At 55.8% G+C, this 22,983-nt stretch overlaps 1 protein-coding gene across 2 annotated transcripts in view; it reads right to left on the bottom strand.

The window, feature by feature from the left end:
• Positions 1 to 22,983, bottom strand: part of CDH23 (cadherin related 23) — a 438,368-nt gene that overhangs the window by 156,956 nt on the left and 258,429 nt on the right. For both annotated transcript variants that reach the window (XM_058298988.2, XM_071215845.1), the window contains 2 exons: positions 16,361 to 16,510; positions 15,766 to 15,924 (listed from right to left, as the gene is read on the bottom strand). In XM_058298988.2, the coding sequence (XP_058154971.1) occupies positions 15,766 to 15,924; positions 16,361 to 16,510 (309 nt within the window). The remainder of the gene's footprint in view (positions 1 to 15,765; positions 15,925 to 16,360; positions 16,511 to 22,983) is intronic.

Here is a 22,983-nt window from a genome sequence, read left to right as displayed (position 1 = left end):
CTCAAATGTGGCCACTCTCTAAGCCAAAATCAGTATGTAAATGCATTACCTTCTCCCCAACATGGGACATGACTCCTGGGGATGAGACTCTCTGGCGCCAAGGGATTACTACCAATCACTAACTGGAGAAGCAACTAGAAAGAGACCTTGAATAAAAGGGCCAACTCAGACCAGCAGAATATCTCAGCCTACATGTTGGATCAAGTGTTAAAAACTGCTCTTTGACCTTGAATAAAAGGGGGAAATGGCAAAGGCAAATGAGTTGATATGGCTAATAGTCTCCCAGTAAGAGTCGGGAGGTCATCAGAGGGGTTGCGCTTACGCACACCTCAGCAGGACCCCAGAAAAAGCCAGAATAGATACAACCCTAGGTACTGGTTCTCCTGAAGGCTATGGAGATCCACAGGATATATTCATGGCAGATGGATTTGGAGCTCTGTGCCATGTCAGAGGGCCCTACTTTGGAATTTGGGCCCCTGAGTGTGACGGAGCTGGACTGAGATAGGACTTTTCTACACATGCCTCTTCTGTCACTTTTACTGAACCTGTGGTTGGCGCTAGGGATGGTCCATACTCAGGAGACTTGAATCTCTGGACTGCCCATGTGCCAGCTGGGCCCTGAACCTCAGCAGAGTGGCAACTCCTACTCTCTGGTTCGTTGGTCTTACCCAGGTCAGCTAACAGGGAGGTGAAGATGCTCAACCACCACAACAAGGAATCAAGAATGCTTACAATGGTAAGCCGAAGAATTGCATCCATCATTCATGTGGAATCTAAGCCCCCTCTTGATCTAGAGGTGGAGGGACATTGCCAGCCCAGGGTCCACAGAATGGAGGAATAAAATATGGACTAGAATAGACTTACTGATATTCTACTATAAAACTATTGTGAGGAATAATAGAAGAAATTTTAGCATCAAGGTGGAGAAAGTGGCCACAGTAGTTGCTGAGGGCAGGGAGAGGGTAGAAGAGATGTGATGTGGGGGCATTTTTAGGATTTTTAATTGTTCTTAATGATATTGCAGGGTCAGTTACTGGACCTTATATATCCTGCCATGACCCACTGAATGTATGGGGGAAAGTGTGAACTACAGGGTAAACTATTATCTGTGTAGTACAGCAGTGCCCCAAAATGTGTTCATTGAGTGTGATGAGTGTGCCGCTATGATGAGGGAGGTTGTTGGTGTGGGAGGAGTGGGGTGGGGAGTGGGGGGTATACATGAATCTCTTGTATTTTTTAGTGTAATATTTTTTTGTGATGTATATATCTTCAAAAAAATACAATTTACAAAAATGATGTGGTGGGGGGTGGGGAGTGGGTTATATTGGAACCTCTTATGTTTCTTGTTTTTTAATGTAACTTTCCTTGTGATCTATTAACTTTAATTTAAAAAAATTTTTAAAAAGTGAAAAAATAAACTATATTGAACTGAATGTTAATTTAAAAAATATATATTAGCGCCTACCATTTATTTAGCACCTACTCTGTGCCAGGCACTGTGCTAAGCACTTTACATACATTATCTCATTTAATCCTCAAAACAAATGCACAAGGAGGCCTCTTTTGAAAACCTTGTTGACCCATCCAGCTACCCACGAGAGGGCTAATCTCAGTAATTTAGCTCATTGCCCTAGACTTGGGGCCAAATCCTGGCTCTGCCTGGGCAAACTCTTTCATCTCTCTGGGCCCCAGCTTCTTCCTATGTAAGGAAGAGATAATAATACCTAATTCATTGTGTTTTTTGAGAGTAAATGAGATACTGAATAGGAAAAAAAAAAGTAGTTATTCTAAAAAAAAACCACAAAAAAAACCACAAATGAACAAGGAACTATCAACATTGCCATTTTCCAGAAAAGGAAACACAGGTTATCTAAGAGACTAAAAACCCATGCTTCCTCCTTTCTCAAGTTAACATAAGTCTTGCTATTTAGGTGGACACAATACTACCTGGTTAAAATATATTTCCCAGCCTCTTCAGCTAAGTTCCGGCCATATTTCTCAGTTCTGGTCAATGAGATAAAAATAGAAGTTTGCAAGGTATTACTAGGAAGTTTCCTTAAAAGTGAGAGGGAGTGTCCTACTTTATTTAATTCCTGTATCCAGCAGCTTGGAATATAGATGTGGTGGCTGGAGCTCTAGCAACCAGGGCAGGCCATGATGATGAGGACCACACACTAGGAATAACGGAGAAGAGAACTTGAAGGAGCCACCCTATGCTGCTCACCTCTAGATTGCTTTAACACAGGCGAGGAATACACTTGCATCTTGTTTAAGCAACTGTTTTTCTGGTTCCTGTTACTGCCAACTATATAGTGTCATTGCTGATACAAGTAAGTTATCCAAAGTTACAAAGGTAACCTAGCTGAGTCAGGATAAACCTGGGTGGTCTGAGTCTGGAGTTTGGGGTCTTTGCCACTCTCCTCTCTTAGCGAGCATTTGAGAAATGTAGTATCATCCTTGTTAGGTGGTGAGGCAGAGAGAAGACTCTAGAGATGTTTTCCAAATAATGGGACCAGAGTTTTTCAAACTTTGGGTCACACCCCTAATGCCATTAGTTGGTCATGAAATCAATTTAGTGGGTCAAGCATTTTAAAGAGCAGAATCTGACGCGGATTTGGCCCAACAGATAGGGCATTCGCCTATCACAAGGGAGGTCCGCGGTTCAAACCCAGGGCCTCCTGACCCATGTGATGAACTGGCCCATGCGCAGTGCTGATGCGTGCAATGAGTGCCGTGCCACGCAGGGGTGTCCCCCGCGTAGGGGAGCCCCACGCGCAAGGAATGCACCCCGTAAGGAGAGCCGCCCAGCGCAAAAAAAGTGCAGCCTGCCCAGGAATGGCGCCACACACACGGAGAGCTGATGCAGCAAGATGACGCAGCAAAACAAGACACAAATTCCGGGTGCCGCTGACAAGAATATAAGCAGACACAGAAGTACACACAGCGAATGGACAGAGGGCAGAAAACTGGGGGTGGGGGGGGGTGGGGAAGGGGAGAGAAATAAAACTAAACAAATAAATAAATAAAAATAAAAAAATAAAAAGCGGAATCTAGTAGAAAAAGTGGAAAATTATTGAGGTGCTTTGCACGTAGTAGGAAGTGCCGTTTTGCTGGCGATACATGTGTGTCTGTGCGCTAGGCCATGAGGTTAAATGTAGCTTTTGCTAGGGATCATGGTGAAAAAACATTTGAATAACACTAAACAACTTAATGGGCATTCGGGACTTGGAGTTTCACTCCAGAAATGAGGCGGCAGGAACCACTGCTACCAGCCCCTGCAACAGGGTTTGCGCAGGCAGATTAAGCCACCCGAACGTAATGGTCCAGCCCAAATGCTTCCTAAGCCCCTGCCTGCCGCCCCCTTCCCAGCCCTCCCCCTCCAGCACCCCATTGCCCCAGCCTTTCTCCCAGCTGCTCCTGCACAAGCCCCCAGGGCTAGGCCTTCTGGCTGCTTCTGGCCACCCCTCCCCGCCCCCTGGCCCCAGGGCTCAGGCCCTGTCCAGGCCATTGGTGTGTGGCACTTACGCGCTCCCTCACCTGGGAGGCCCCTTTTCTTTGCTCTGGTGTCCTCTGAACAACTGCCAGAGCAGGACCAATCAGCATCTGAACCATCAGAGGCACAAAATCCAGGGAGCCACAGGCTCTCAGCGTGGGAGGGGGCTGTCCGGGGCAGACCTTCACAGGTATGAGCCCAGGGGGCCTCGGAGAGCGTCCAGGCCGACTTTTTCATTTTACAGTCAAGGGCCCTGAGGCCCTTGGAGCCTCAAGGTCAAGGTCACCCAGGGAAGAAAGCCCAGGGAATGGGGGGGGCCACGATGGCGATGGGCAAAGAGGAGGGGAGGCCAGGGGCTTTGGAGTCAGACAGACCCGGGTGCTCGTGAAGCCGGCTCGGTCGCTCTCTAGCTGGCTGACCTTGGCAGCTGACCTACGTCTCTGGGCCTTGGCCTCTCCTGTACAATGGGGCTAAATGAGCGGCGGGGGGCGGGGGGCAATGAGTAACAGATGGTGAAGTGCTTGGCCCAGCGCTGGCGTTTAATGAGACCACAACACCTGCTGGCCAGGCCTATGATGACAAACGACGCTGCCCTTTTGTTTTGGTAAAGGGGGCAGAGGTCAGGGGCAGACAGAGCGTCCCCCAGTCAAGGATGGTGGACTCTGGAGGAACAAACGACCGGGCTGTGGAGCACGTGGGGCACTTCAAAGGCAACTGGCAAAGGGGCTTCAGATCAATTTACCAAAAATCAATGATGTGAATGACCAATCTGCTGAAAATCATCAGACCTTAACCAAGGTCTGGGACAACTGGCTTCAGGGGCAGAGGTAGGGGAGGCCCCGCTCCCCCCTGACTCTGACCGGCAGCCCCGGGCCTTGCGCTGCAGCCTCCCAACCCGCAGGCGGGCCCCGGCTGGTGGCGGGGGGTGGGGGGAGCCCCCGGCCCGCTGCGTACTCTCTCTCCCCTTAGCGCCTTCCTACCGTTCATTCCTCCCCATTTCGTTTTTACGGATTGATATTTAGATGAAAGAGATAAACACAGCCAAGGAGCATTGAGGCCTGACAGAGGAACTCCAGGCCGTCAATCACCATCAGCCAGCTCGCAGCCCCCTCCAGCCCTGCGCGAGCACCCGCTCCTCGGGCAGCAGAGGAACTGACGGGAAGATTAACGGGGCCCAGACGTACACCCCGAAATGTGCGTTGGTGTGTGCGCAAAGGCCTTCCCGGGCAGCTTGTGAGCAGGCCTGGGCGACTTCCTGCGCCGTGCAGGCCTGTGTGCGTGTGCGTGTGTGTGTCCGCTCTCTGCCTCTCTCTTCCCCTCCCCAGGCTGCAGATAAAGAATTCAATTTTCTTTTAAACGGTGGGGAAATTGGAAGAGATTTTGTTCTGTTTAAGCACAGCTGGAGTCTCAGGTCTCAAGAGGTTTGAGAACAATGAGATCAATTAAGATGCCAACGGTGAGGGGTGTCAGGAGGGGGTGGGAGAAGGAGCACCAGGCAGGGGGGCCGAGGGCGAGGGCTGCGGAGGCCCCGGCTGTCAGGAAGCCAAGTTGCAGGCTCCTCGGGGCGCAGGCCCCAGGGCTGCCTTCCACCTGACTGGCCGCCCTCCAGGGTCTGCTCAGACCTCCAGAGGGGGCTACACACTGGCCCGGGGTAGTCCCAGACTTACTATAACTCACGGTGGCGACTTCGGTCACCAGCTTTACAGGGAGAGGTCATGTTCTAGAAAGCCAGGGATAATCCTGAGGGCCCGGCACGAGAGGCCCTGGGTCCCTCTCTCTGAGCGTCTGCTGGGAGGGGGCCCTGGACTCTGAATCGAGGTAAACTGTCCACGTAAGCCTCACCGCGTGGCTGAGCTAGGAATGCTCATTCTTTCCATTGAATAGGGCAGGACACTTCAGGCCCCGTCCACCTGACATCAGCAGAGGTGCCAGGCCCACCTGGTCAGACAGGTGCAGGTGAAGACGGCTGTGCCCTGTGGGGCCTGAGGGGAGAAGCGCTGAAGCCACCCGGGAACCAAGCCTGGGCTAGGAGAAGAGGCCGCGCAGAGGTAGGGACCCTGGCTCGCCACCTCTCCGCCCCCCCCCGGCCACCTGCCTGGTCGGAGCCATCCCTCTCACCTGGAGCTGGTGGCCGGTCTCCCAGCTTCCAGCAGCCCCCCAGCCTCCTCCCCCTGCTCTCCAACGCGCTCCCCACTGCAGTCAGGGCACAGGCCTCAGGCCTCCAGACCCCTCTCGGCTGCTCTCCCTGCAGCTCTCCACGCTCCACCCACACCTGGACTGTGCGAGGACACCCCAGCCTGGGACGGCTCTTCCCTGCGTTATCGACCAGGACCCCTCCCTTCCTTGGGGTCTCTGTTGCAGGCCACCTTCTCTGATGGGCCTTCCCTGACCCCAGCCCTGGAACGCCCCACCCCCCACCTGGCGACATTTTCCTCCATGGCCTTATCCTCACCGGATATGCTCTGCCTTTCCCTGTTCATTCTCTGTTTCCTGCCCTAGAATCTACAGGGATGCTTGTCTGTCTTGTTCGCTGCTGCAATTCACGTGCTTGGGGCATGGCCCTCGATCAGGAGTTCTTACCCTCCTTTGTGCCATGCCGTTGCCAGGCAGGCGAAAACCACGGACCCCTTATGAAGTCCACACGACACTGTGTTACTTAATAAATATATGACACCCGCACCAACACATCCCCACGAGAATTATGTTTTTTTGAATTTCAATTCAAGCTTGTGGACCCCCTGTTAAGAACCCCTGCCCTAGATAAGCAGTCGTGAATGAAGGAGGATGGTAGCTGCATCTGAGGGTACCCTTTGCCCCAGAGACACAAGGGGCTCAGAGAGGGCCAGGTGGACCCCAGACCCAGCTCCTGCCCAGCCGCATCCTGGGAAGGGTTGGGGAGTGAATCGTGTCTACCCACAAAAGACACGGTCAGGTCCCAAGCCCGGGGCCTGTGGGTGTGAGCCCATTTGTAAGGGGGGACATTGAGGATGCTGTTAGTTAAGAGGTGACCCAACTGAATGAGGTGGGCTTAATCCAACTGGCTGAAGTCCTTAAAAGCAAAGGCAAGTGGACATGGAGAGAGAAGCCACAGGGAGCAGCCAGGGGCCAGAAGCCAAGGCAGCCCGAAAGAGAAAGGAGAAGACACGGCCGTGTGCGTCGCCATGTGACGGAAAAGCCAGGGAACTCCAAAGAGCGCCGGCCAGCCAGAAGATCCTGACTCTGGAAAGAAGCAAGCCTTCTAGCCTCTGAAGCCCTGAGCCAAAGAATTCCTATTGTTAGGCCAACCTGTTGTGTGGGATTTGTTTAGGCAGCCAGGAAACTACAACAGGAAGCAAGATCAGCTTTCCTGCTTTGCTGCTCTCCTGTCTACAAAACCAGGCTCAGGCGCTGGGCAGACTTCAGCCTTTGCCCAGGAATCAAAATCCCTGCCGCAGCCTGGCGAGGGGGCCCAGGGGGCCTGCGGCTGGCGGCACGATGCCTCCCTGCCCCTGCCTTGGCCGACTTAGGAAGGGCACTCAGAGGCATCCAGTCCAATCCATGCTTGGCTGGAGCAGGAGGCTGAGGCCCAGAGAGGGGACAAGACTTGGCACAGGGCACAGAGCGAGCAAGTGGCCTGGCATCAGCCCTGGGGCCTCTGGCCAGTGTTTCCCACGTGTTCATCACAGGACAGACAGTGAAACGTCTGGCTATGAGACTCCAGATTCAGACACACATCTCTGCCATTGATGGGTTGGGGACCCTTGGTTAGATATCATTTACCATCTATGTGCCTCAGTTTCCCCATGAGGCCTCTGCCACACTCTTCTTCTCATGCCAAGAATCATGTCCTCTTCCAAGAAGATGGCCCAGACCACAGCAGTCAATTGAGACTTTTACTGCACATGTCTGGGGCGGGGACACTGAGACAGAGAGAACCTGCTTCCTGGGAAGTGGACTTGGCCCAGTGGTTAGGGCGTCCGTCTACCACATGGGAGGTCCGCGGTTCAAACCCCGGGCCTCCTTGACCCCTGTGGAGCTGGCCCATGGGCAGTGCTGATGCGCGCAAAGAGTGCCGTGCCACGCAGGGGTGTCCCCCGCGTAGGGGAGCCCCATGCGCAAGTAGTGCGCCCCGTAAGGAGAGCCGCCCAGCGTGAAAGAAAGTGCAGCCTGCCCAGGAATGGCGCTGCACACACAGAGAACTGACGCAGCGAGATGACGACGCAACAAGAATAGACACAGATTCCCGGTGCCGCTGATAAAGATAGAAGCGGTCACAGAAGAACACACAGCAAATGGACACACAGAGCAGACAAATGGGGTGGGGGGGAAGAAATAAATAAAAATAAATCTTAAAAAAAAAAAAGAGAACCTGCTTCCTGCCTTCAGGGGGCTTTCAGGGAAACAGGAGGAAGGACACGAGGCAGGATGGCCCTAAGATGAGTGGTGAGGACAGCCAGGGCAAGCACGGCAGAGCGTGAGAGCAGCTGGGAGGGGATCGTCACTCAAGGCAAGGAGGCCACAAGGCCCTTTCCAGGGGCAAAGGCTTCTTACGGGGGCCTGTCAACTGGTGCTTAAAGGGTCCGCGGGGTGGTGCAGGCCTCAGACAGGAAGGCAGGGAGAGCTGGGGGCTGGGGGAGGGATGGAGAACGTGAGCAAAGACACCAAGCGAGGCAATGCAGAGCGAGCGCAGGGAAGACAGGGGTCTGGCTGGGCAGAGAGAAGGTGCTGGAAAGCAGCTTGAGGCCGAGTTAGGGGGCCTGGAAAGCCAACCCAGACCTAGAGAACTCAGACCTCATTGGCCAGGGAGTGCTGGGAACGTGCGAGCGTGTGTGTGCGCGCGCGCGCGTTCACGTGCTCTAGCTTCTCCCTCCGTCCCTCCCTTCCTATCACCCTTCAGTGAGAGCTCCTTCCAGCAGGGAAGCCGGCCTTGATGGGTTCCCTTGTGCAATTCTCGTTGTTTCTGTACGATATCCAGGAGAAGAGGAAAATTGCTGTTTTGCTCGTACGTCACATCTCAATAAAAGGGGACTAAACAGGAATGAGTTCTGAGTGGTTTTAGGACATTTGTGGAAACTCATTGATATCACTCCTTTCCCCCAAATCAAGACCTGTGGGATCTGTGTCTCCTCCCCTTGAATCTGACCTTGTCTTGGTGACTCACTTGGACCCAAGAGAATTCAGTGGAAATGCTGCTGCCTGATTCCAGAGGCTAGGTCAGAAAAGGCCCTGCAGCTCTGGCCTGCTTCTCTCGGATGCTGGTTCCCCAGAGCTGTTCTCTGGGACACTCCCTCTCAGAACCTCCATGCTGCGGGAAGGCCACGTGGAGGGGCCACATGTGGGTGCTTGGTCCACTGCTGAGCCCATCACTGGACGCGAGAGGGGAGAATTCATCTGTGAAGTGGATCCTGCAGCCCCAGCTCTTCAAGTCACCCCCGTCCTCAAGGAGCAGAGAAGAGCCTTCCAGATTCCTGATCCACAGAATCCACGAGCACAGTAAAACGGTTTTTGTTTCATGCTAAGTTTGGGGTGGTTTCTCACGCAGCAACAGGAACTGAAGCCAGCTCCATGAGACAGGGGCTGTTTTCATTCTGTCCCAGCACCTCGCCCAGCGCGTGGCACAAAGTAAGCATTTCCTGAGTGTCTGTTGAATGAATACAGGAAGGGATGAAAACAACAGAACCACTGAATTTCCTGCAGCAGAGAGTTCTACAACGTCTTCAACCAGGACTGGCTACATAATTTGCAGGGTCCATTGCAAAACAAAACTTCAAGACCCCCTGTTCAAAAATTAGTAAGAACTTCAAGACATCAAGAGCAGAGTGGTAAACCAAGCACGGGCCCTTCTGCATCCAGAAATCTGTGGGACTGCCCTAGTTTCATGCTCATGAAGCCAGCTCTGCTCCTAGCATCCATTGTCTGCTTCCCTGCTAAGGGTCTTGGTCCTCTCCTGCATCTTCCTTTAACCCTTTTCTGTGTCTAGTCTGTCCAGCTAGACAGTAAGCAATGTGAGGCTGGAGCCTGGGATTCTCAGGGCTGGGCACAGACAAGAACTCAAGCCATGTGTCAAGGGCAAGAAGATGGCTCCAAAGGCAGAGAATTCAGGCTTTCTGCCTGCCCAGAGACCTAGGTATTAGAGTCAGTGTTTTCTGACCCTTGAATAAGATGGAGACTCCATGGCCGATAAAAATAACAATAGCTGGCACGTACCCAGTGCGTTCTCATATGCTAACTGCTTTAAGTGCACCATCTCTTTTTTTCTCTCTCCCTCTCCCTGTGCCCTGTTTTTGTTGTCTATGTCCATTTGCTGTCTGTGTCCCTGTCCTGTGTGATCTTCTGTATCTATTTCTCTTTTTGTCTTCTCTTCTCGTCTTTCTCCTCTAGGATTCACTGGGATTCGATCCTGGGGACTTCTGCTGTGGAGAGAGGTTCCCTGTCACCTGCACCACCTCAGGTCCTGGTCTCTGCTGCACTTCTCCTTGACTTGTCCCCTTTGTCTCTCTTTGGTTGCATCATCATCTTGCTGCGTGACTCACTTGTACGGCCACTGGCTCACCATGTGGGCACTCAGCGTGCTGTGTGGGCACTCAGTTCACCACGTGGGCACTTGGTTCGCCGTGTGGGCACTCGGCTCGCCGTGCAGGCACTCACGTGGGCACTTGGCTCACCACACAGGCACGCTTTCTCTTTTTCTTTTTTTTACCAGGAGGCCCCAGGGACAGAACTCGGGTCCTCCCATATGGCAGGCGGAAGCCCCATCAGTTGAGCCACATCCGCTTCCTGCGCCAGCTCTTTTAATCACAGGATAGGTATGGGTTAATGGGTTGAACGGAGTTCCCCAAAAGGACATGAGCAAGTCCTAACCCCTGATCCTGTGAATGGCAACCTACTTGCAAACAGGAAACAGGATTTTTCTAGACATTATTAATTAAGGTGACTAGGGTGGATCCTAATCCAGTATGACCGGTGTCCTCAAAAACACAGAAGCCTGGACTCAGAGAGACAGAAACAGAGAGAAAGACAGAGAGACAGAGTTACGCTGCCACAAGCCAACCGGCCGCCGCCAGCAGCCAGGGGAGAGGTGAAGAGGGACCGGGGCCCTGCCCGCACCGTGAGTTTGGACTTCCAGCCTCCAGAATCACGAGCTAACACATTTCTGTTGTTGAAGCCCATTAGGCTGTGGCACTTTGTTACAGCAGCCCTGGGAAACGCAGATATTATTATTATTATCCCCATAGCAAACTCTGGAAACTGCGGGTCAGAGCACAGCTTAGCCTCTGCTCAGGGCCAGAGACCCAGCAAGTGGCTGGGCCAGGATTTGAACCTGGGTCTCTCTGGCTTCGAAGCCATGTTCCTAGGCAGGTTCCCTCCAGCAGGAGTTGGTGAATCACCACTGATATCACCAGGGAGTGACAGGCGTGAGTCCCAGCGAGCACAGTCTGAGCCTGCAGCAGGGCGCTGGCCTTGGGTCACCTCGACTGGGCCACCAGGCTCCCAGAACCCCAGGTGAGGTCCATGGTGGGGGAACCCTGAAGCCTTCCATCAGGGGAGCCCCGGCCAGCACAGAGCCGGGGAAGAGGTCCTGTGGCCTGGCAGCTGCGGGAAGAGGCACGTGGCATCTTAAGTCCTCCAGGACTGGTGATCGCCATCGCCAGGGCCTGCCCGGATCAATCACATCCCAGGGGGCCTTTTCCCTTTGGGCCCAGGGGTGTTAGCTGTTGGCAGGGGACAAGCGACAACGGCGGGGAAAGGGGCCTGGGCCAGACAAGGAGGAAAGGCCAGTTAGCTCTAGGACAGGGAGGCGAAGGCCGTGGGAATCTCGACCAAACTTCTGGGTGGGGCCTGGGGGAGGAGGGAGGGGCAGGGCACGCAAGGGGGCTCCAGAGATGGATGCGGGGGGTGGAGAGGGCCCTCGTGGGGCAGGGGACACCCCAGGTGGTGCTAAGCTTGCTAATTCACCTGGAACCTCCTGGAAAGGAGCTCGCACCTTGTGGGCCTAAAGAATCTCATGTTGCTGGCAAGGAACCTGCAGAGCAGCAGTGGCTGCCCTCTTCTCTGGGGCAGAGCAGGCTGGAATTCCAGCCTCACGGAGCCAGCGGGACCCCACGCAGCCCCTGGCCCGGTCATCTCCCAGGGTCATGGAGGACCTTGTCCAGGCTGCAGGGCTGCCACGCGCAGGGCCTCGCCTACAAGGTTGAGGACCCCCCCAGGGGCGGGTGCCCCCACGAAGCCTCGGCCAGGACCCGGCATGACTCGCTGACGACTCGAGAGGTGTGCCCCAGCCAGGCTCTGTGCTAGAGCCTTCGTGCAGCACTGCCTTCTCCTCACCACCGTCCTCCCAGGCAGGGCCTGCAGCCGGTGTCTTCACCGGGTCACAGCGGAGGAAACTGAGGCCCGCTGAGGCTCAGTGGCTAGTCCGAGGGCCTCCCCCACCCCCGCATTCTCGTCAGGCCCAGGGTCGGTGGGCTCCCTCCACCTCTGTGGCTCAGGAGGGGCTGCAGCTGTAGCCGCTTGCTTAGGGACTGTGAAATTCCTTCTCCCTGACCTTTTCTGGGATGTTATTAAAATGTTTCATGGGCAGTTGTGTCAGGAAAAAATTATGAAGAAAAGGAAATGTTTTAATTTGCACTGAAGGCTGGGGCAGAGCCTGCCGTGAGGGGCCTCCCACCCCGGCGCAGCTCTGCTCCTGTGGCTGGCGCCCTGTCCTGGGGAAGCCGAAGGCGGGGACGCTGTCACCTCCAGCCTGGGCCTCCGGGGGCCACGGCAGCACATCCTCCAGCCAGGCAGAGGCCCTTAGAGCCCCCAGTTACAGCAAAACGCCTTCCACTGTGGAGGGGGAAGGGCCCCCGGAGTTCACAGGCTCCACCTTGAGCCTGACTCTGATCGGGTCGCCTCCTTGGCGGGAGGGTCAGGGCGGTGGTGGGTGGGAGGCCAGGAGGCTGGCTGCCCGCCTGGTAGGGGCTCTCTGGAAGCCTCCTGGGGAGACTGGAAGACGGGGGGAGGCAGCCATCTGGGGCTGCTGCCGCGTCCCTAGTTTCACATCCTCTTTCCAGCCACCTTGGGCTCCTGCCCATTTTGCAGATGAGGAAACAAAGGCTTCAGCACGTAGCAAAGGCAGGAAGGCTAGGGCCTGCACAATTTCACTTCTGGTCCTGCGCTCCTATAGGCACGCAGCCCTGCTACTAAAGCTGTCATCACAAGGGCTTAAGAGGCCAGCCCTGGGCAGACGCTTTTCAACCAAGCCTTAATGCTCACAACTCCCTGGGGAGGGGGACACCCCCATTTTATCGATGATGAAACTGAGGCCCAGAGAGGTAACATAGCTTCCCCAAGGTCACACAGCTGGTACGTGTGAGAGCTGGGCCTCAAGCCCAGGTCGGCTATTCAAAGTGTGGCCCTACCCCCTTACCCTGAATTTCTTCTCATCCCTCTCCCTGCCCCTGCCACCCCACAGGGCCCTTGGTTTACTGTCAGGTGGCACGGGAAGGAGGAACCTGCGCCTCTCTCCAGGTGCCTCCCCCAGGGCTGTGCAGCATGCCAGCTATGTCTGGGGTCCCAGCCAGGGCAGGGTGGGGAGATGGACTGACGAGGCCTTGGCTCACAGGGCCTTAGGCCACCCTGTCCTGGGGCTCACCGGGGGTCAGCTTGAGCTGGTTAGCCCACCAGGGCCATGACTCTCCTCTCTCCCTTCTGGGGTTCAGGAGTTTCCTGGAACTCAGCAGCTCAGGCCTGTGGCCTGGGCGAAACCCTCCCTGTACCTGCACAATGCCACAAGCCCTGGGGCTGTGGGGCCAGGGGGGCGAGGCCCTGGAGGGACAGACCCAGGAGCTGGAGACTGGCCAGATTGGCTGGGGGTGGGGGGGGGGGTAGAGGCCCTTAGGCAGCACGGAGGAGGCTGAGCTCACGCTCCACACCCCTGACGGGACTTGGGAGAGGGCCTGGAGAGGGGTGGGTGAGCCCACGGCAGGCCAGGTCTGCTCGGGCTCTCGTGGACTTGAGTTGAGGGCCTCACCTCCCTGTCATCAGAGCCACCCCCCACCGCCAGCCCCAGGCAGGATGGGGCCTGATACGACTGTCCCTGGTGCCAGCAGGTGGCCACAGCCCCACACTTTACAGACCAACCCTGTGTTGTAGGCTTCCTCCAAACCCTTCCCAGGGCGGTGGGGACTTGGGACTGCAAAGTGAGAATGCCAGGAACGAGTGCCCCGACGCCCGCCAAGCCTAGACCTGAGAGCGGAATTCTTTGCCATGTGGCCCCAGACCTGTGGGGCGGGGGGCCTTCTCTCCTTGTGAGACCCCTGCCTGGGTGCCCTTCATCCTGACATTCAGAGGTGGTGGGGACTGAAGGGGGCTCTTTGGGTCCAGAGTCTCCAGGTGGGCCCAGAGGGGCTGCGGGAAGGTCCCACGCCCTCCAGCCCCGAGTGATTTATTGCAGGGAGCACCCTGGTGGAGCCCGGGGCTGGGGGACGCGGGGGGAGCAAACGGCAGCAGCACTTATTGTTTACATCTGACAGCCTGACTAGTAAACATCTGTTTGAAATATTAATAACTGTCAGATGGGAAGAGCCGCGGGGCTCGATAGAGTTCCGTGGCATCTGTCTGCAGAGTAAACGCACTCTGGAGCCGGGAGCCTGGTGTAGGCAGCGCTGTCTCCACTTAGGGGAGGGCGGGTCAAGAGGTGGAGGACGGAACTGCGGGGCCTGGGGATTCGGAGCGGGCGGGAGGGGGCAGCGGCGAGCTAAGCGCCCTCACAGCAGCCGAGCACCTACCACGGCAGGACCCTGAGCGTGCAGGGCTCACATCTACTGCTTGACATCTCTGCATCCACACTGGGCGCGACAGCATCCCCCCAAATCACACCCACTCAGAACCCCAGAATGGGGCCTTACTTGGAAATAGGGTCTTTGCAGATGTAAAGTTAAGGTGAGGTCATAGTGGGTCAGGGTGGGCTCTAAATCCAGTGTGGAGAGGGAAGGGGAGGGGAAGGGAGGAGATGAGAGGGGAGGAGGGGAGGGGAAGGGAGAGCAGAGGAGGGGAGGGGGGAGAGGAGGGGAGGAAGGCCCTGTGAGGATGGAGGCAGAGACAGGAGAGATACAGCTACGAGCCAGGCAACATCAAGGACTGGCAAGAGCCACCGGAAGCGGGAAGGATTCTCAGAGCCCTCAGAGGGAGCAGGGCCCTGCCAGCACCTGCGTTTCAGACTCCTGGCCTCCAGAACCATGACAGAATAAATTTATAAATTATAAATAAATCTGTTGTTTAAAGCAACCCAGTTTGTGGTGATTTGTTACGGCAGAAAATATATACAGCAAAAAATAATACAGCATCCAATCCCCTTTCTTCTCACAACAGAAGCGCCTTCGGGAAAGCCCTTGAATTTGGACGGGACTGGCCTCAACCCCTCGCTCCACTAGGGGAGGATGACCCATTCCTGGTTTATCAGAGTCAAACAATGACTGGTTCCAGAGCGGTCCCCAAGCTGGGCCAATGAGAATCAGCAATGGAACTTTTGCAGGAACTTTTGAAAAATACTTTTTCCCCCTTGTTTGGGTTGATAAGTTGGTACTGTACCAGCTTAGAGATGCGGGTGCCTTTCTCTGCCAGCACACACACACACACATACAACAGAGCCAATGCTGAAACCGGATTCCTGCTCAATTGAGTGCCTGGATGCAGCCATGCCTGATGTCTACCCTTACACTTTGAGACACAGGGACCAATACTCTTTTTTTTTTTTTGGAGGTACTGGGGATTAGACTTGGGAGGCAGGGACTCAACCAGTGAGCTATACTCACTCCCTTATACTTTTCCGTTTGAACTACTTTGAGCAGGGTTTCTGTTCTGTCCCTTGCAACCAGTACTACTGACTGATACAATGAATCCTGGGAAGGCAAGGGAGCTGGGGAATGCCCAGGCACCCTCAAGGAGCACTTTCTTCCCTGGTGCCTGTCCTCAGACAGGGAGGGCCATCCTCAGAGATGACTGGCACCAGCCCACCCACCAGAGGGGGCTTCTAGGGCTCCTGGCCCACCTACGCTCAGTGTCTCTCAGGGAAAAGGCCGAAAACCAAAGCGTCCTGAGCCCAATCTCACCCTCCCCTGCGGTGGCCCCTTTTCCGCAACGCGGTTCCGGCCTGGGAGTCCCACAGCCGAGAGTCCGAGAGGCTGGATACAACACTCCGGGGGCTTGGGACCCCCCTCCTGATTGCCCGGACTCCTTGGGCAGAATCTCGCCAGCGGCCACCCCGTGGTCTGTCCCAGAGGGCTCAGTGGTCCCGGAGGAGAGTGGGGGCTCACCAGGACGGTCAGCACAGAGGTCCCCACGGTGACGTTCTCGTACAGGCTGACGTTGTACAGGGGCTGGCTGAAGACGGGCCGGTTGTCATTCTCGTTGATGAGGGTGATCTTCACCTTGGCATAGCCCACGTGGTCGGGAACGCTCTCGTTGGCAAAGAGCTGGGCAAGGAGACGGGGGGCCGGTGAGGGCTCCCGCGCCCCCGGAGCCCCCATCCCCAGCAGTCCTCCCTGGGCCTCTGCCGGTGCCGACGCAGAGCACCCGTCCCCAGCCCCTGGCCGCCTCAGGTGCAGGCTACTTTGAGTCCCTTCGCGCTGCTCCAGGGGGCTGGGGGTGGTGACAGATTCTGCGGGGCAGGAGGGTGTGGAGGGGGGCTGGGCTGGCAGGAGAGGGGCGATCGGTAGAGGCTGCCGATGCTGCATGGCACCTGGTAAAATCCCACTCCGTTTTCCTCTTTGAAAAGGGGAGGCTCATCCCGGCCCCCGACACCTGGGTCAGCCCCACAGGGAAGGATGGGGAGAGATGGGACCCCTGTGACCCCCTTCCTCCCCTGAACTCCCCCCAGCAGGCCCAAGGAGAAGGGGAGTGGGGCCTCACGTCGAAGTCGTAGCGGTCGACGGTCTCGTAGTCCAGCGGGATGGCCACCCGTATGCGGATGTCGGCTTTCCCTTGGATGGAGGTGGGGGAGATGATGAAGTGATGCGAGTTGTTCCCCACCAGGTACACCTCGAACATACTGTTCAGGCCCTGGGCAGAGCAGGAAAGAGAAGCGGTCAGCAGGCACCAGGGCCTGAGGTCTGCAGAGGGCACGGGGGTGCATGGGCACGCGGCGGGTGGGTGAGGGTGTCCGCGCCGGGAGCCGCGTTGGTGGGAGAGGAGGATGAGGAGCCAGCTTCCCCAGGGTGGTCTGGCCTGGGCTTCCTGATCCCTCCTGCCCGGGTCCAGGCCCTCAGGAAGTCCCCTCCAGCCCTTTGTGCCTTCATCATCTGTTGGCTGCCCACTTAATCCCTTCCGGGTGGTTTGGTTAATTTTCTATCTCCTGCTTCCTTTTTCTGCCCAGCCACCCTAATGGGGGAGCAGCCTGCCAGCAACGCGCCAGCAGGGAGACGGAGGAAAGAAGAGGAAAGAGGGGTGGAAGGGGCTGGAGGGGAGAGAAGCAATTAAGTGGACACAACAGGCTTGGGCAGGAGGGGCCACAATGGACAGAGCAGTCGCCCGCTTCTCCGTTCCTCTCTCTGGAGCCGGGCCCTTTGGGGAGCACACACGGAAAGGGAATAAGCCCCCGCTGTGCAGCCTGGGGTGCCCTGGAGGACACGGGCCTTGGGCTAAGGCCAGCGCTGCCCCACCATGTCCACTGTAGCCGGGTGTTCTGATGGTTCTAACCAGCGCTCGTGGCAGCCCCTCAGAAGGTGTCACGCTCCTAAACCCCAGATGGGGAGGAAGGGCCACCTGCTGAAGACGGGAGGCACAGCTCCTGGCTCCCCAGAGTCTGGTCTGCTGGGAAAGCGAGTCAACATCCTCTTCCTGCAGGCTCGGGGGGAGTAAGCCCCAAGTCCCCTCCCACCCCCAACCCAGGCAGGCGGCCTATGGTTTGTAGATGAGAGCCTCCTCAGACCCCGTCGCAGATGCGCAGCGGGCTCCTGGCCGGGCCGCCCACTCCCCTGCGGGCTATAAGTGCAGGAGGAAGCACCCTTTTGGATCAGCACTGCAGAGCCAAGGCCTACCCCCCGCCCCGCTGCCCCCCTATGTGCACAGGTCTTTCCTGTTGAACTCTTTTCTTGGTTGCCCAGAGAATGCTGAGGAGCTCCCTTCCAGAACGGGTCCCTGGTGAGCAGGGAGCAGCCAGGCAGCCCTGGTCCCAGCTGGAGAGGGAATGGTCTCTGCAAGGCTTGTTTCCACATGCCCAGGGCAGGGAGGCTGCCCCAGGAAGTGCTAGCCTCCACGGAGCCCCAGAATTCTCAGGACCCAGCATTAGCCGCTTCTCGTGCTCCCGGTGCTGCCCCCCAGGTGTGCAGATGTATGTGCTTTCACATCAGTCTCGAGGTTTTTCCATTTTACAAATTGGCAAGTCAAGAGCATGTCATGCATCTAGATTTTTCTCAGGGCCTGGAGGCAGGTCCCATGTCCTATCCCTGATACTGAGGGTTTGAACGGAGAGGGTGGGAGCGAGCTCTTTCAGCCCCCTCCTGCCAACCTTGGGTCCAGGCATGGAGCGGGGTGTCCGGAGCCCCCAGCCCCTAGCAGCCCCTGCGGATCGTGGGGGCAAAGCTCCTCGTGGCGTTTCCAGTCCTCCCTGGTGTGGAGCCCATCCTATTCAATGGTGGGGACCAATTAAATGCCTGAAGGGGCACTAATAGCCAAAGCTGGTGGAGCGTGACAGCTCTGAGCGGATGACACCAGCACGTCTCCCTCCCCTGCACCCTGGCCCCGCGACCACAGGCCCGAAGAGGCCAAGAGCGGGTGGGGAAGGCTGAGCGACACCCGCTGCGAAGCCCCCCTCCGACCCAGGCGAGACCCTCCCCGGCTCACTTACCAGGTTCTATCAGTGGAGTTGGTCAGTCAAGGGAGGTGGAGGCAGAGAGAAGGAGCCGGAAAGGTTTGGAGAGGAGGACAGAACCAGAGAGAACACAGTTAGATCCTGGGTCAGGGTAAAGCAGCAGGGCTGGGGGCCCGGCACCACTCCCCGCTCTGAGAGGCCCCCCCACCGGGCCACTGTGTGCGGGGGAGGGAGAGGTCTGCGCAGGCCACTCCGCGAGGATCTGAGGGCACAAGGGCGAGGAGCTCGTGGCGCGGGGCAGACTCACTCCCGGCTCACTCCACCCTCACCTCGATGGCCAAAGCTCGAGGGGCCGGGAGGGGCCGGGACGCATCGTCCTCCTCCTGGAGCCTAGACAAAGCCCCTGCAGGAAACAAGCCCGACCATTGTTGGGTGGTTTGCAACTATGTAACCCAGAAAGGCAGGGGTGGACCATGCTCCACAAGATCTCTCCTGGATGTGACCTCAGGGAAGGTGTGGCCCCCTGAGGAAGACTGGGCCTTCAACCCGGGTTCTGGAGTCCTTTCCAAGCCGAGTGAAAGGGGAAAACGCAGGAGGAGCAGCCCAAAGCTGGAAGTCAGTGGGACCCGGAGAAGGGACAGGCCAGGAGAGGCCACCTGAGCCTCCCACGTGGCAGAGGAGCCCGCGAGCAAGGCTCGGGCAGCCAGCCCCAGTGCATCACCGTCTTCTGGGAGAAAGCATCACCTTGATGACACCTTGATTTTGGACTTCTCCTAGCCTCAGAACTGTGAGCCAATAAATTCCCATCGTCTAAGCTAACCCATTGCAGGTGTCTGCTTTCGTAACCGGGAAACCCAAACTGCCATGTGTTTAAGTTCCGAACTTAAAAAGTGTTAAACGCATGACAAACACAGGCACGGACAATTTTCAGATAGTTCAACTCGCCTCTCTCTCCCCTCTCCCCACTCACTCTGGCCACCAGCACACCCCGTCCTGGGGTCTCTTGCCCGAGGACACCCATGCATATCTGAGCATTACACACATCTGCCTCCACTCTTTGGCATAAACAGCAGCAAGCCATAAACAATGCTCTACATTGGACTTTTGCACTTAAAACTACATCTTTCAGATTGGCCCCTAACCGTATAAATCGATGCCAGCAATAACCATACAGCACACCCTGGCTCTTGGCCAGGCACCCTCCTGAGCACTTTATTACGATCAAGTAATCATTGACTCCAGAAAGGGCTGGCCTCATTTTTCTGAATGGTGGCGGAGTGGCTCCAGCCTGTTGTGTGGTTGTTCTGGAATCCCACCTGAGACCACGCACACAGGACCTCCCCAGGAAGGGATCCACTTCAGCAACTCTCCTCATAAGTTCGGGGCCATGGGAGGGAGATGAAGGTACGCTGGAGCTTGGAGACCCCTCCAGAGGAAATTGAGTTCAGCGAGGGTCAGGGGGCTGCCCAAGGTCTCAAGAGCAGCTGGCAGCAGAGGGAGGGATAAAAAACCCAGCTCCCAGGCCAGTGCCTGTCCCCACAGCTCCACGCTGACCTCAGACCACTGAGACTGGAGTCTGAGCTTGGGGCTGGCTTCCCGATGGCGGCATCAGTGTGCAACAGGGATTTCCCTGGCTGTCCAGTCAATAGTATTAGTGACCAGAGATGGTAAAACTGAGCCCCCCAGGGCTGAATCAAGGGGGACAACCAGCAGGCGAGACCAAGCAAGGGAGGCTGCCGGAAGAAGGGGAGTTTTGAAAGGGTTTTAGGAATGAAGAAAGGGAAAATGGACTAGCTGAGCGGCATTCTAGCTGGAGAAAGTGGCTTCCAACCAGTAATACTCACTCCTTAGCCTGTATCAGAGTTACTGGAGGGTTCGTTGAAATAGATTGCTGCTATGTTAAATTTTACTCACACTCTGTGATCCTGGAAAACAGTGAAGGTAAGAGCACCCCCGCCTTGTGATCTAGAAAGTAGATTATTACAAAGAACTACCCGTCTCCATGACTTAGGAAAGACTCACAGATGCCCCTGGTTCACCTACAAGGCCAAACACAGACCCTCCACATTCCCGCTCACTGTCTCATAAACGACTAGAGCCGCGTGTCCCCGCTGATCAGTCAGAGCAAATGCTTGTTAACCCACCTGTGGCTAAGCTCCCTCCTCTAGAGCAGGGGTTCTTAACAAGGGGTCTGTGAACTTGAACCGAAACTCAAAAGAACATTATTCTTGTGGGAACGTGTTGGTGTGATATATTTATTAAATAAAACACAGTATAGTGTGGACTTAGTAAGGGGTCCGTGGTTTTCACCTGACTGGCAAAGGGGGTCTGTGGAACAAAAAAGGTTAAGAACCCCTGATCTAGACCCCCTGAACTTTAAGGGCACTGCCCAGAAAACAGGCTGCTTAAGCCTAAAATATCCTCAGCTCTACCATCTGATGGCGTCAACCTTTCATTTCACTTCCCCACACCAGTCCTTTCCTCTCTGTAAAAGAAAAGTCCCTTTCGCCTGACTCTGGAGACCCTTGCAGACCTTTAAGATCAGAGCATCTCTCTATCGCAATAGTCTTTCCCCCCGTACATTAATCCTTTCAAATCAGGTCTCCCTATCCAAGTCCAGGTTTGTTTTTTATTTCACACCGACCTCTCACTATGCCCACCTCAAGCTGAGTTTCTGGTTCGGTAGGTCTGGGCTGAGGCCTGAGAATTCGCATGTCTAACGAGTTCCAGGGGATGCGGATGACACAGGCCCAAGGAAACCATCCTTTGAGAAGCACCTGCCTAAGCCAAGGCACGGAGAGGGTAATGGATTAACAAGGCTGAAAGTGAGCTGATTTGCAAAGGGTCCATGCAGAGGTTTCTGAGATTGCTGGGATAGAGGAATTGTGGGCCTCCGTGCATCCCACCCAGGGAACCTTCTTAAAGAATTCAGTGTGGCGCACGTGGAGCTCAGTGTTGAGAGCCTGCTTCACATGTACGAGGTCCCAGGTTCAATTCCCGGTACCTCCTAAAAAAAAAAAAATTAAAAGGACTTCAGTATTGATTCAATGTGATTCAATGGGCACTGAGGTGTATTTCTCCTTTCAAAAAAAATACAGATTCTCGAGCACTGTGTCAGAATCTCTTGGGGGAGGGGCCGAGGCATCAGGAATTTTCAAAGCCCTCTTGGGGTTATTCATTTCAATGTGCTTCCAGGGTGAGGACCCCTAGGTTGAGCAGTGGTTCTACAACGTGGCATGAGGCCTGGCAACATTGGCATCACCTGGGAATGTTAGAGATGCACATCTGTAACCTACATCCATTGCCTAGATCCATTGAATCAGAAATTCCGAGGAAGGAGCCCAGTAATCTGTTTTTTTTTTTCAATTTGGCAAATAATCTGGGTTTTAACAAGCCCTCCAGGTATTCTGATCCATGCTCAAGTTTGAGAATCACTGATACAGAGCAATGCAAGGGAAGAAGCAAGTCAGAGAGAGTTAAGAACATGGAACAGCAAGAGATGGTGGGTGACCAGATAGACAGAGAAAGCTGGGGCTGGAGCTATAGACACAGCATTAGTCCAAGTGAAAAGTTTTTTTAATGTAATGGTTTGTGTGATCTATTAACTTTAAAAAAAATTTTTTTTAATTAAAAAAAAAAAAAGATAAGGGGCGGAAGCAATGCCTGGGAAGACGGTGCTGAGCTCAGCACTGATCAGGCTAAGTACCTGGCAGGAGCAGGTGCACCTAGAGGGCCCGGTCCTCAGGGGCAGCTTGCTGGTCTCTTCAGGGGAGGTCTCTGGAGTCTCGGGGACGAGGCCTGCTCCCTTCCTGATCTGCCACCAGGGTTCTTAAGTTCACTCAGGCCTGATCCTGCAGTTAGGACCCCAGTGCTGCTGTCCTGAGACCCCAGGGTCACCTTCTGGTCGGGTCCCCTGAAATGCTCAGCCTGCCCCTTCCAGAAGCCGCCCAGAAGGCCAATTCCTGCTGGGACTTGGTCTGTGCCTGCCAGGGATTCAGTGAGTTGGTGCAAAACCCCTACTAACTGCAGCCTTTTATAACCACAGCTTCCGGGACATCAGCGTCAGTCGGCCCCTTTCACAGAGCAGGAAACTGAGGCCGGAGAGGGTAACTTGCTCAGGCCACACAGTTATCAACGATGCATTTGAACACGCATCTGTTCTTGTTCCAGAGTCTAAGGGCAGGATGCCTGGTGCACTTCTCTCCATCTGCAGATGGTAAAAGCCAGGCTCACTGAGGCAGAGCCCCTCTTCCAAGGTCACAGAGCAAAGCCGCAGAGGAAGGAAGCTGGGTTGATGGAGGGGGAGGGGAGGGGAAGGGAGCCTGGCAGGGTCCTGGCTGGCCCCTCCCCACGCCCTTGCCCGCTGCATGCCAGGCTGGAGGGGGTGGCGAGGAGGCAGCAGGCCCTCTTGGAGCTGTCCGAGGGGCGATTTTGTTAGGAAGGGAGATAAAGAGCGACATCAAAAGGAGCCCCAGCGTGTGTGGAGAGGAGCCTGGTGGATTAAATTCTCCTCCAGCTGGGAGAGGCGATGAGAGGGCTGATAGCTGGCAGCCAGGGGGGCTGGAGCCGCAGCGTCGCCTCCCCCCATGCGGCCACAGAGCCGGCCGCTGCCCTGGGGGGGCCGCCGGGACGTTCGGCTTTCTGTGTTTACTGGGAGGGGGAAGACCACATGAAATAACTTCTTGCCCCTGCTGGTCCCGCCCCGCCTGGCCTCCCGTGCCGT

The sequence above is a fragment of the Dasypus novemcinctus genome, chromosome 6 (genome assembly GCF_030445035.2).
Source record: "Dasypus novemcinctus isolate mDasNov1 chromosome 6, mDasNov1.1.hap2, whole genome shotgun sequence".
Taxonomy (NCBI): Eukaryota; Metazoa; Chordata; class Mammalia; order Cingulata; family Dasypodidae; genus Dasypus; species Dasypus novemcinctus.
The sequence above is the reverse complement of the archived record's forward strand: the minus strand, read 5'-3'. Positions and strand labels throughout refer to the sequence as shown.